Genomic DNA, 13,808 nt, shown 5'->3' on the forward strand with positions numbered 1-13,808 from the left:
TATTCAGGCCCAATCATACATCGACAAAATATGTAAACTCATTCCTGACAACAACTGGGATAATGATTTAGACAATGTCCTCCTGGCCCCCCCCTTACCTAAGAAGGCAATCTCCACTTACTATAAATTTCTTCATACACCATTTGACTACTCCACACACCGTACAGGACTACATCAGTGGCTGGACCACTTTCCCTCCCTCAGCACGGACACTTTAATAAAAACCTTACAAAATTCGATAACCACCTTCCCGATGGCCAGATTTACAGAAATGTACTTAAATATTTTTCATAGGTCGTATATTTCCCCCTCACGGGGATACCAAATGAAAATACTAAATACCCCAGAATGCTCAAAATGTGGAAACCCACGAGCAGATCTTTACCACTGTTTCTGGGGTTGCCCAGTGATACTGGGGTTCTGGACTGATGTCCGGGACTTCGCCACTGGGCACCTTGTGAATTATGCACCACTTACCCCGGAATGGGCAATTTTTGGTATCCTCCCAGAGGAGTGTAGAATACCCAGACCGGTCAGAAAATTACTGCTGGCGGTCTCATCGGCTGCTCGTAAAACAATCCTTCAGGTGTGGATTCAGCCCTCCCCTCCAACCTTGGCGATGTTTAAAGATAAGCTGTTCTTTATATTCCACATGGACTGGTTGGAGGCTTCTCTCCAAAAAGAGACGCGCACTCAACGCTTCTTTAATACCTGGATCAGTTATATGGAATCATTACCGTCATCAACCAGACAAACTATCTACCAATGCTTTAAAAATACGCGATGGTACGAGGAACAATTGCTGCTTAGAGACCCTCCGTTAACTCTAGAATAATATGCTTCTCCTATCCCAGTCTGGTTATCATATGACAGCAATGTATTAAGATGATACCTAATGTGATTTATGATCTTCATAGAATTGAATTACCATGTACTGTTCGAATGTACAATTGTATTAACAGCAATGTTTTGATTTCATATGATGCTTTGACACAATAAAAAGTTGTTAAAAAATAAATAAAAAGGGAAGCAGATTATTTTATATGTTCAGCCATTGGGAGTCAGAGACCGGCTCTCAGGTTTCTTGTATCCTTATTGGCCACCAACTGCTCCGCCCATTTACCAAAAGCCTTGTTAACCCAAGCCATAACAAGAGTAGGATGCAGCTGCTCTCGGGCCACAGTATAGACTTGATAATCGATTCAAGCATACGGTCGCAGGATCTTTGAGCGACGAAGCCCCTGGTACAGGCTGAGTATTTTTTTATTTTTTTTTACAATTGAGACACAAATGCATCAACTGGCAGAGTCTCCCACCTGGCTGTCATAGATGACTGAAAAGGACAGTGTGAGACAAACCAAAGAGGAACCTTAAAATTACTATTTGGATGCTTCCACGGTTTGTTTGGTTGTTTCCAAAATAAGTTAAACTCCTGTGACTCCTGAAGTTTTTCTTACTGCAAATTCAGAACCTGATGAACCATCAGATTCAGGACATTTTACCCCTAATGTACCAGTTTCCGTTTTTAGAAGGGGTTCATCCGCAAGCCCAATAGCACCCCCCTGCACTGGCCAGCACCTATTCCGCCAAGGCCAACAGAAAAAGTGGAACAGGCACAGACACAGTGCACCAAGCTACTGGGAATCCAACAAGCTGACAGCCCCTGACTCAGGGCGAGCGGGCAATCATGCGCCCACCATCCCCAAATCAGGAGCACATGATGTGGGGATGGTGAAGAAAGAGGGAGAGAGGAAGATCATGAGAATAAGGAAAGGAGAGACACACGAACACACAGAAGTGTATTTACTTACAGTTCATCTGTCCAAATTGTGGGTATGACAGCCCCAAAGTCAGGGCAGATACTTAAAAAAAAAAAAAAACCAAGGCCTGACCGACAGTCAAGAGCGCTTGACACCCAAACCCCTACTCTTTACATAAGTGCGGATGGGAACTATTAAAATAAAAACATCGAATTATACTCACCGATAATTCCTTTTCTTCCTAGAGATCCCATGGCAGCCATACTTAGGGATATTTCCCCTGTCCTCAGCTTAGACAGGGTGATTTTTTACCACATAGGCTCCGCCCACCTCAGGTACATAAGTCTACTCCTCCCCTTCCTCCATGTCTTTTGAATGTCTCCTAACTCTTGGAAACAAATCATCCAGTACATAGGGAAGGATCTTTTTTGTGGCTGCCATGGGATCTCTAGGAAGAAAAGGAATTATCGGTGAGTATAATTCGATGTTTTCTTCTACAATCCCCATGGCAGCCATACTTAGGGACATACCAAAGCAAAAAAGGGAGGGAGACCATATTAATGCAATATTATTTATTTAAGGCACTTTTCAGCACATTTTCCCCAAAGTGGGCGGAAGGAATATGTAAGGCATAATGCCTAGTAAAAGTATGCACAGGTGACCAGGTCGCAGCTTGACAGATGTCGGAGAGGGAAGCTTGAGCCTTCCTAGCCCATGAGACAGCCATAGCTCTTGTCGAGTGTGCTCTTATAATCTGTGGAACAGTTTTTCCTTGTTCGTAAGCAAAGATAAGACTTCGGATCCACCTTGCTAAGGTTTGTTTAGAAGGTACAAACCCCTTGTTTATTCCTTCTGTAATGATAAACAAATGTTTTGTTTTCCTAATTTCTTCAACTCTTAGCAGATAAAGAGAAATTGCTCATACTAAATCTAGAGAGTGTAATTCCTCTTCCTCAGGATTAGTAGGATCATCATAGAATGTTGGTAATATAATTTCCTGATTCAGATGAAATTTGGATACAACTTTAGGAAGGAAATCTGGGTGTGTTCTTAACACCACTTTGTTCGGAAACATACTCAGGTAGGGTTCCTCTGCCCATAAGGCTTGGATTTCACTAATCCTTCTGGCTGATGTTATCGCTACTAGGAATACGACTTTCCAGGATAAATATTTAAGCTCTGCTTGTGACAAGGGTTCAAAGGGAGCTTGCATTAGAGCATTTAGTACAATGTTAAGATCCCAAGGTACTACCATAGATTTTCTGGGAGGCCGCATTTTCTTTATGGCCTTACAGAATCTGATCACTATCTCTTCTTTTGCCAACTTGCGATCTAGCAACACGCTCAAGGGTGATATCTGACATTTTAATGTGGATACTGCTAGGCCCATCTGGAATCCTTCATAGAGAAACTGAAGAATCCGAGCTGTAGAAGTCTGTGAAATAAGAGTAGAGTCATTCTTCCATAGCAGGAATCTACGTCACACTCTATAATATGCCAGGGAAGAAACTTCTTTCCTAGCCTTCAGTAGAACAATCAGCAACTTGATCAGACATCCCATTCTGCTTCAGGAATTGCCTCTCAGCTTCCAAGCCCTGAGACAGAATATCCCTGGATTGGGATGATGTAAAGGTCCCTGGTTCAAGAGATCTGGTGATATTGGGAGAATCATAGATTCCTGTATCGCTAGTTTGAGTATTGCAGGAAACCAAGGTCTTCTCGGCCAAAATGGTAATATTGTTATTACCGATACTCCGTCTTCCTGCACCTTCTTCAATACTCGACCTATCATCTGGACAGGTGGGAATACATAGCCTAGTTGACAATCCCATTTGACTGAGAATGCATCTGTTGCCGTCGCTGTTGGAAAATAGAACCTTGAATAGAATCTCTCTACCTTGTGATTCATGTGAGAGGCCATGAGGTCTATGTCTGGCTTCCCAAACCTCTTCACAACCTTCTGGAAGACTGATGTCTTCAGCGCCCATTCTCCGGGTAGAACCTCCTTTCTGCTTAGATAGTCTGCTACTATGTTCTCCTTCCCTGGTACATACAGTGCTGAAAGAGATATTCTTCCCAAGGTACTATCTTCTGCATAATGTTCATCAAGTCTCTGCTTCTCGTACCCCCTTGATGATTGAGGTGTGCTACCACCGATATATTGTCCGAGAAGACATTGAGATACTTGCCTTCTATCAGAGTTTTGAAATGGCAAATAGCTCGCCATACTGCTAGGGCTTCTCTCACGTTTGATGTAAGTTCTGACTCTTCTTGGGACCATCTTCCTTGAATGTTGTGTTCTGCAATATGCGCTCCCCAACCTACAAGACTTGCATCTGTTGTAAGATTGATGAACCGAGGTAGATGAAGATCTGTTGACTTGAGTTCTAGACCTTGTGACCACCACTTTAGAGAGTCTTTTACCTCTTTCCCCAGGAGAATTCTTTCTTGATTGTTCTTTGACAGCCTTACAGAAGGCAGAAGTTTCCACTGAAGAGGACGCATGTTACATTGTGCCCAAGGCACTATCCCTATCGCCGAGGTCATCATTCCTAACAGTTGGAGACCTAGGCCCAGATTGATAAATTTCTTGTGCTGAAGTTTGTATCTTTACACACCTTTCCTTGGACAGTGAAATTTGAAATTGAACGGTATCTATTAATACTCCCACGAACTGTATCTTCTGTGATGGCTGCAGTTGGCTCTTCTTGATGTTTATAACCCAGCCGTGTTTCTCCAAATAGTGTATGACAATTGATAGATTTTGTCTCACTTGGTTGGCTGAGCTTCCTGCAATCAAAAGGTCATCCAGATAGGGCCATATCTGTATACCTTTTAGTCTCAGTTGTGCCACTAGAACAATCAGCATCTTTGTGAACACTCTGGGTGACGAGGTGAGGCCAAAAGGGAGACATCTGAACTGAAAATGGTGACCCAATAGGTAAAATCTGAGAAACCTTTGGTCTGAATGACATATGGGTACATGGTAGTAAGCATCCGAGACTAAGAAATCGTTCTTCTTGATCCCTGCCAATATGGATGTTAGGGTTTCCATCTTGAATCTTGTCTTCTTCAGATACATATTTAGTTTTCTTAGATCTAGGATAGATCTGAAATCGCCTGAATGCTTTTTTACTAGAAAGAGATTTGAGTAAAACCCTTTCTTCCAATGTGCCTTTGGTACAATTTCTATCGCTCTTGATTGTATTAATTGATCCAATATCTTCGTTAACGCCACTCTCTCCTTCCTGTTTTCTGGAGGACGAGACTTCATAAACTTGTTTGCTGGTTGATAACGTTGGAATTCTAGATGATAACCTTGTTTCACAACTGTGATTACCCACTTGTCTTGGATAGATTTTTCCCATATGCTTGCGAAGTCTAGGAGTCTCGCCCCTACCTGAACCGTTTCGCGATAGTCATGGTCTTGGATTTCCTCTGTTTGCACCACGAAAGGAACTACGTGACAAAGCACCTCCTCTTCTGTTATACTGACGCCCCGGTCGGTAACTTCTGGCCTCTCTGAATTGTTGCCTGGATGAAGTAGGGATAGGAAATTTATTCTTCTTATCTTGGGGCAGTCAAACAGATTTTCCTCCAGTTATTCTTTGGATCATAGCATCCAATTTTGCCCCGAATAAAAAGTTTCCCTCAAAAGGTAGTGATGCTAGTCGATTCTTTGAATTTGCATCCGCACTCCAATTCTTCAACCAGAGAGCTCTTCTCGCCACTACTCCTGCCCCTACAGCTTTAGCAAAAAAAAGATACTATGTCTAAAGAAGCTTCACATATACATTGTATAGTCTTTTGCATAATCTCAAGATTTTTTAATAAGTACTGTCTTGATATTTTATCCTCTATATCCTTGTGCATCTCAGTACTCCATAACCTGAGGGCTCTAGCTGATGAAGCCACTGCTATGCCTGCTTTCATAGAAATGGATGATGCCATATGTGTTTTCTTCAATGAATTCTCAATTCTTTTCTCCATAGTATCTTTAAAGGAAGCGCCATCCTCTAATGGAATAGTGGTCTTAGAGGTAACTTCCGCCACCGCAGCATCTACCTTAGGAACTTCGCACCAGCTTAACAATTGCTCATCTTTAAAACATCTTTTCTATTCTGGGTATCTTACCCAATCTTCTATCCACTGACAACCATTCTTTAGAAATCAGCTCCTTCATAATACGATGAAATGGAAAGAATCTGCCAGACTTAACACGATCCTCAAACAGAATATCCTGACTATCAACAGGCTTGTCAGGTTCTTTATAGTCAATAGCTTTATGTATATATTTCAACACGCTTTGAACTAATTCCAAATTATAAGAGCTTTCCTCTTTAATTTCCCCAGATTCTTCACCTGAAGAAACATAAACATCATCTTGTTTGTCCTCAGACCTATTATCATAGTCTAGACTTGTTTGAGACCTCGATCTCTTAGTAGATTGTAATTGAGTAAGCTCCTCCTTAGTCACAAAGGATTTTTTCATCCATTCCATCAGCCGAGATAACATTTATGACTGATTGTCTTGTGTTAGAGATTTTGCACATTCTCTAAATTTGTTGCCCTTATAGGAGCCAGGTAACACTTTATCACAGGTGACACAATTGATTGTAGTATGCTTCTTCTTAGAAGTACATTTCTTGCTTGGAGAAGGCACACTGCAATATATATATATTTGCATATTGGCATCAAATATTTAATTAAGGAGCACTTCACTTGTGAAACCTCGCATGTTGTCTACCAAATTATTTGCCCATGTGGTCTTGCCTACATTGGCAAGACCATTTGTAAATTTAAGGAGAGAATGACGGCCCACAGGTCTGCCATTAGGGCAGCCATCTCTAATGGTACTAGTGAACAGCCTGTGGCGTGTCATTTTCTGGAAGCTAGGCATAATTTACATTCTATATGCTACAGAATCATTGATTGGATAGCCCCTTCCCTGAGAGGGGGGGACAGAGGGGCAGCATTGCTCCGACGTGAGGCGATCTGGATTCAGCGGCTGAAAGTAATTGCACCTTTGGGCTTGAATGAAAATATTACTCTGTCGTGCTTTCACTAATCTCTTATTCTCCCATGATGCTGATAGTCTAATTATTTGTTCTTTACCAGCACCAATATAATAATACTAATAAGTTATATTAGTTCCTTTATAATATCTTTGTATAGAATTTTTTGGAACAACTGCATACCATTGACCTGCCGACGTAATTGGTACTCTGCATAACTGTTATATCTACTATTCATTTTTTTGGTCTTTATTTACTATGAGGTGATTCACTCTGTTTTTATACTTCTAGATGCCGCGTCCATGGTTCCCATGGTTACCCGCCGGCGATGTGATGAGCCGGAGACGCGTCAGACGCAGCCAGCGTCCTTCACCATGGTAATTTGTCAGATGAGGATGATGTGCGACGGCGGCGCTGCCGGTGACGTCACACGCAACACAACGGGACCGTGCGCCTGGGGGCTGGCGTCCACTCGGGGCGTGTGGGTTCTTTGAGATATAAGGTCAGCATGTTTTATTTATTTGTTATCCTGATGAAAATTGTGAAATACAATTGAAACGTTGAAACGCACCTGTGTGTCCAAGTATCTTCTTTATGGAAGTTGTCCTGAGTGCCGCATGATACACGTACATACATACATATATATATATATATTTTTTTTTTATTATTTATTTATATTACTAACTAGAAATCAAATTTTCTAATTTTGCTCAGAAAAAAACAATCTAAAGGCTCACCTCGCTAGAGCAGTATCAGGCTTATGGGGGGAAGGATCCATTGATGCGCAGTAACAGCAGACAACTCCACCAGTACACACTGAGACCACAAACAACTGAATGAACACGCATGGTTTTGCCTGATTTTTATCTACGGCTGCTTCTCTGCCCCGGAAGTACTCCACAGGTCATCTAGACCTGTTAATTTGCCCCTCATTGAGCCGCCCTCTGGGCGCAATATCCGGGACCTCACTTCCGGTACATGCGCTCCGGCATGTCTCCCTGTGAAACCCAGTCAGCAGGAGACGCGCCGGTAGCTTTATAGAGCTGGACGCTGGAACGGGGATGTGACTCGCCACCCTGCAAACCCAGACCTTACCCTGACAGACGGGGAGAGACATCGCCGCTGACAGGTGACTTCCTTATGCGCCGCTTCCATGGAGCATCTCCATAAGTGCAGGGTAAAGCTGAAACAGGTCACCCTGCATCTTCTTCTTCCCCCCTGCTTAGGTGAGCCATAAAATAACACCCTGCCCTGTCTAAACTAATAGGAGACAGGAAAAAAGACATGGAGGAAGGGGAGGAGTAGACTTATGTACCTGAGGTGGGCGGAGCCTATGTGGAAAAAAATCACCCTGTCTAAGCTGAGGAAAGGGGAAATATCCCTAAGTATGGCTGCCATGGGGATCGTAGAAGAAATAATTAGATTTACTGGAAAGATGGAGCCAGGTCCAGCATGACCAGCTCCTTAATTGGGGGCTTGTAGTAAAGGAGGAGGAGCCTTACACTTCTAAATTTAGCAATTTAACAATATCCTTATCGTGCAGATTGTTAGAAATTAGCTTATAATGTGTACCCATCTTAAACGTAATTTTGCACAGTGTACATGAATTATGTTTTCTTTTCTGAAGAAAAAATGTCTTCAATGTCCAATAAAATAGTAACCCAACCACTGTTGCTCAGCACTTATTTTATCATAAATAGGTAAGTGGAAATTCTGCATAAAGTAATTAGACACTAGGGACACCAATCCGTTATCCAAAATTCTTCTGGTCCTGAGCATTTTGGATAAGTCTAAAATTCAGACATGAATATTTGCTCTATGACATAGGTGGTTTTCCTGTGTGAAAGGGTCAACCCGGACCTTAAACTCCGGGTCTCTGACCCAGGTCATTTGCAGTGTCGGAGACCCGGAGTTTAAGATCCAAACTGACCCTTTCACACAGAAAAAGGACATGGATTTCATGAAATTTCCGTGTGGAACAGCTTCACCCCTGCATTTCATGTGAAAGGGGTATTATCAATACATATCAAAGTAGTGTTCACTTTTTTGGGGGCAGGGTGCCGACCGAGCAGGGATCCCCCTCACCATATACCAGCCTTATAGGGTAGCCAGCATCCGCACTCCCTCTCTATTCCAGAAGGTTCTCCTGTCATGCCAGCACCCTTTGCCCTTTAATATGCCCACCAGCCTCCCCACCCACTTACCTATTTAAGCAGCATCTCCCCTCATGCCAGACTTATATGCTCATTTTATGACAAACAGCCTCCTTACACACTCCCTCATTCCAGCAGCATATCGCCTCATGCAAGCATCCTGTGTCCCTTATATGCCAGCCAGCACCCCCACCCTCTCTATTCCAGAAGGTTCTCCCATCCTGCCAGCATCCTATGCCCTTTAATATGCCAGCCAGTCTCTTCACCCACTACCCCACTCCATCAGCATCTCCCCTCATACTAGCCTTATATGCCAGCCAGTCTCCTCACCCTACCCTATTCCAGCTACATTTATCCTCGTGCCAGCTGTCAATGCCCTCTAATCTATTCAAGTGGGTTTTGGATGACACTGCTTGCGCACTATTTGAACTCTCCCACCCTGCTGCCCTCTGCTGACCAAAATTTAAGAGCAACACTGACTCTTATGTAATGCAGCAAAAAAGGATCCTTTTTTTAATGCCCTCTAATCTGCCAATTAGCCTCCCCACCCACGGCCCTCTCAATTCCAGCAGCATCTCCCCTCATACCAGCCTTCTATGCCCCTTATACGCCAGCCAGCCTCATCACATACTCCCAGGATCATGCCAGCCTCTGAGTTACCCACTCCTCTCAGCAGCAGGCTCCTCTGGCTCTGGCCTGCGAGTCATCTCCCCTCTCTCCAGGCTCCTGTCCCTGCACTTCTGGCTTGGCTCCTCACCACCATCTCTTCTCTGGCTCCACGGACAATATGATGTCTGGGTCCGGTCTCTCAGCTGCAGCGTTGGGCTCCCTGGGTGTCTCCCTCTCCGAGGGTCACAGAGTTTCAGCGCAATGGTGCAGCTGGAGGAGCGGACATGCCACTGAACTCAGCGGCTTGTCAGCATGGAAGGGGGCAGCAGAAGGGCTGGGGAGCATTTTGAAATTTAAAAAAAACGGGCAGGGCGCGGCTCCTTGCAAAATAATCTTAGCTGGAACACTATCAAAATATACAACATTTAAACAGTTTTAAATGTATTATATGCTGTCATACAGTAGCAAGAACAGAAGGAAACAGTGAATAGGTATAACTTACATTGAGTAACACAATTCACAATGCAGCATACATGTAGCATAATCCTTACCTTATGGTTCCAGTTGGTGAAGGTAAGGGACTGATAAAGCTTCGCATATCTGGTTCAGGGATGTGGATCTTCAATGGTGAAATGTGACGATACATAGGAGAGGGTGGCAAGGAAGGTTTCACTTCCTTTTCGTGATAAAGTGAACAAAACTTTATTTTTATGACTGTGCTGGGGAACCTGAGCGTGCACCTGTAAGAAACAAAACAAGGCACGTTTAATAAAAGAATATTGGGCCTGATTCAGAGTTACAGGTTACATTTGCCCCACCTGCTGTGCAACATGGTTTTGCCCATTTGACAAAGATTTAGCATTTGCGATCAACTCTTAATCAGACACATTGGAACAAGATTCATTCTAGAACACATACTATGACACAATTTGAATACTAAACGATGTACACAAACATTTAGCATATATAAAACAAGTGCCCTGTTCCTTCAATATAATTATATTTTCATCAGCAAAGTGATATGTAATGTATAGAAATGATTACAATTGGTACATCTATTGTGGCACATACATACAGCAATGCTTTTAACAATCATCAGGATTATAAATTCAAGAACACCAGGGTGGGGTTGAATGTAATTAGTCCTAAAATAATTTTGGGCACAAAAATGGGAATACTTTTTTTTTTAAATCTTCTCATCAAATTAATCCCATTTTTTTCAGCAATAACATTTTCCTTTTTCTCGCGAACACACATAAGGGGAGAAACTATTTCTTTGGACTTCTATTTTCCCTGTCTAAATAGGATGCCCAAACAACAGTCAGTATGAAATTATTTTTGTTTGCCCATGCAACCCAAAGCAGATAGGGTTTAGACATGTAATATGTCTAATCCCACCAAAAGTTCTGCTTTGGGCGTCCAAACTCCTGTAAGTGCTGGCCTAAAGCATATTTCTTCTCACAACTCATGAGGCTGCGAAATGAAGTGGAACCCCTGCAGCTAACAGGCATCTAAACGGGATCAGTATTAAATCCCGGCGGTCGAAATACCGACACCAGAATCCCGACCACCGCAATGCTGACAAGGGGGGGCATGGATCCCCCCCCCCCCCTTGCGGGCTCGCTAAGCTCGGCACACTATTTTATTATCCCTCTATGGGTGTCGTGGACACCCATAGATGGACAAAGTGCCGGCATTGCGGTGGTCGGGATTCCGACCGTCGGAATTCTGACTGACGGGATTTTGACAGTCGGAATTCTGACCACCGGGATTTTGACCGCAACCCATCTAAACAGAGCAACAACTAAATTGCTCCATGTTGCACCCCCTAGAGACCACAGTGGGGAAAAAGAATTGAATCGCCCCCATAGCATCCACAAAAGAAGTAAAATCCACAGGGGACACTGCAGTTATCTACCTTGGGGATAGTGATGTGGTCTGGAGGAGTCGGCACTTTAAGAAATTTGAGTGTGGCAGGATCCTACCCATACATCCCCTTTCTTCGAAAAAACTAATGTCCAAGAGGAAAGGAGACCATGGTACCTCCACAAAAGGAGGAGCAAGAGAAAATAGAAAGTAAAAACCACAACCAAAGAAAACACCTCACGCATCATGCATACAGCCTACAGCTTTGGCAAATAAAAGAGAAGCGCTGCAAGGGCATGCAGTGTCCCCTGTGGATTTGGAGTAACGGAATTAACAGTGAGTACCAAATTCCTCTTTTCCCCTACATACAGCAGGGGGCACTGTAGCAATCTACCTTGGGGACATCCCAAAGCTACCCCCATGGGCGGGAGAGCGCTAAATGTCCTGTAACACTGCCTGACCAAATCTGGATGCAGACCTAGTGAAAGTGTAAAATTTGTAGAATTTAACAAAAGCATTAACTCCTGACCAGGTAGCTGCCTGGCACACCTGGGATAGAGAGACACCTCTAGCAGCTGCCCAAAAAGCCTCCACCGAACGAGTGGAATAGGCACAACCGCTGGAATGCTCTGCGAAGACTGATAAGCCTCCCGAATAGTTAAACAAATCCAGCACGCTATGGTCGCCTTAGATGCTTGCCACTCTTTTTTGACAGCATCATACAGAACAAATAATGAATCAGACTTACCGATGGAAGAGGTACGATTGACATATAAGCGTAACCCATGAATGAATGAAATCCAAAGAGGACAAGTCCCTGGACAGAATGGGAACCACTATAGGCTGATTTATATGAAAAGCCGATACAACTTTAGGAAGGTAGTCCGCTCAAGTAACGTAATTCAGCTCTGTCTGCATGAAAAATTAAGAAAGGAGAACGGCAGGACAGAGCACTAAGATCAGAAATTCGATGCGCTGATGCCAGTGCCAATAACATAACGGTTTTCCATCGTAGATTTGCAGACTCTATAGGTTCAAAAGGTATCTGACTGAAAAAAAGCTAAAACCAAAAACAGGTCCCATGGCACCGTGGGAGCAATAAAAGGAGGCTGCAAATGAAGAACTCCATTCAAGAATGTTTGAACATCTGGAACGAGCGAGGTAGTAGAGGGAACGGAGGGAAAATGTACACAAGACTGTACTGCTACGAAAAAGGCATCTACCGCCAGTGCCGCCGGGTCCTGAGAATGAGCCATAAGAGGGGAAGCTTGCTGTTTCGCAGACGCCATGAGATCTACCTGTGGAATGCCCCACCTGAGAGTCAGTTGGTGGAAAATCTCTGGACTCAGAGCCCACTCTCCTGGGGTGCTAGAAGCTGCGCTCCCACTTAGGAATCTCCCAAGTGGTCCAGGAGCGTCAAAAGGTTTTGGCTCTTGATGATGAGCGGTAGAGGTTGCAGAGGCGGCTGCGACTGCCCTTCATCCATGCCGGTCCGAAAGGCAGAAAAGGAACCTCTGGATTTCCCTCTGAGCCCCAAAAAGGACAGCCCCACATAAGGTATTTTAGGGACCAGTGCTGAAGAAGGCAGAAAAGTTGATTTACCTCCTGTAGCCTGGGAAATCAACTTATCTAGTTTAGGCCCATACAATATGTACCCTGTAAAAGAAAGGGCCTTGACAGCTTTTTTGATCTCAGCCTCCGCCTGCCACTAATGCAGTCACAAGGAGTGTCTGGCTTAAACTGCTGAGGCTGAAATTCGAGCCCAGAGAGAAGCTGTATCTGTGGCAGCCTCCACCAAATATCCTGCAGCGTCCTGAATGTACTGTCAGCCCTTGGTCTGTTCTCAGATATCCTGGAGGCCAGCTCACCAGCCCATTTTTCAACCGCTTTACTGACCCAAGCACCAGCTAAAGCCAGAGTAACAATAAACCTGAGGTGGAATAGATTGATTTAAGCGTGGCCTCCAACCTGCGATCTGGAGCCTCTTTAAGAGTGACCGCGGTCAGGATGGGAACAACCCAGACACAGATGTCTCAGCAGGAGGAGGAATCTCCCACCTAGCCCTTAATGCCTGTGGAAAAGGGTACAACAGCTTTAACCTCCTAGATATCGGAAACTTCTTATCCGGTGTATGCCAAGCCTCTAGTAAAATATTATTTAACGCAGGAAAAGATACTGGCTGTATAGGAGTTTCCCCCCCCAAAAAAGAAACCAGCGCCGGAGGTTCCGGATCAGCCATATTGAGGGTTTATTTGACCTTCTTAAAAATACCGTCAATACCCTGAGATTCCTCCGCCAATGGCTCTTCTTGTGGTTCAGCGTCATCATCTAACAAAAAATACGGTTAGGTTAATTGGCTTCCAACAAAATGTGCCCAAGAGTGAATGTGTGTGTGTTTACATGTG

General features: G+C 43.9%; 1 protein-coding gene across 3 annotated transcripts in view; it reads right to left on the minus strand.

Annotated features, from left to right (window-relative positions):
* Positions 1-13,808, minus strand: part of FOXK1 (forkhead box K1) — a 74,230-nt gene that overhangs the window by 53,798 nt on the left and 6,624 nt on the right. For all 3 annotated transcript variants that reach the window (XM_083153452.1, XM_083153451.1, XM_083153450.1), the window contains exon 2: positions 10,089-10,277. In XM_083153452.1, the coding sequence (XP_083009578.1) occupies positions 10,089-10,277 (189 nt within the window). The remainder of the gene's footprint in view (positions 1-10,088; positions 10,278-13,808) is intronic.

This window comes from Crinia signifera, chromosome 7 (assembly GCF_055691185.1).
Source record: "Crinia signifera chromosome 7, ASM5569118v1, whole genome shotgun sequence".
Taxonomy (NCBI): domain Eukaryota; kingdom Metazoa; phylum Chordata; class Amphibia; order Anura; family Myobatrachidae; genus Crinia; species Crinia signifera.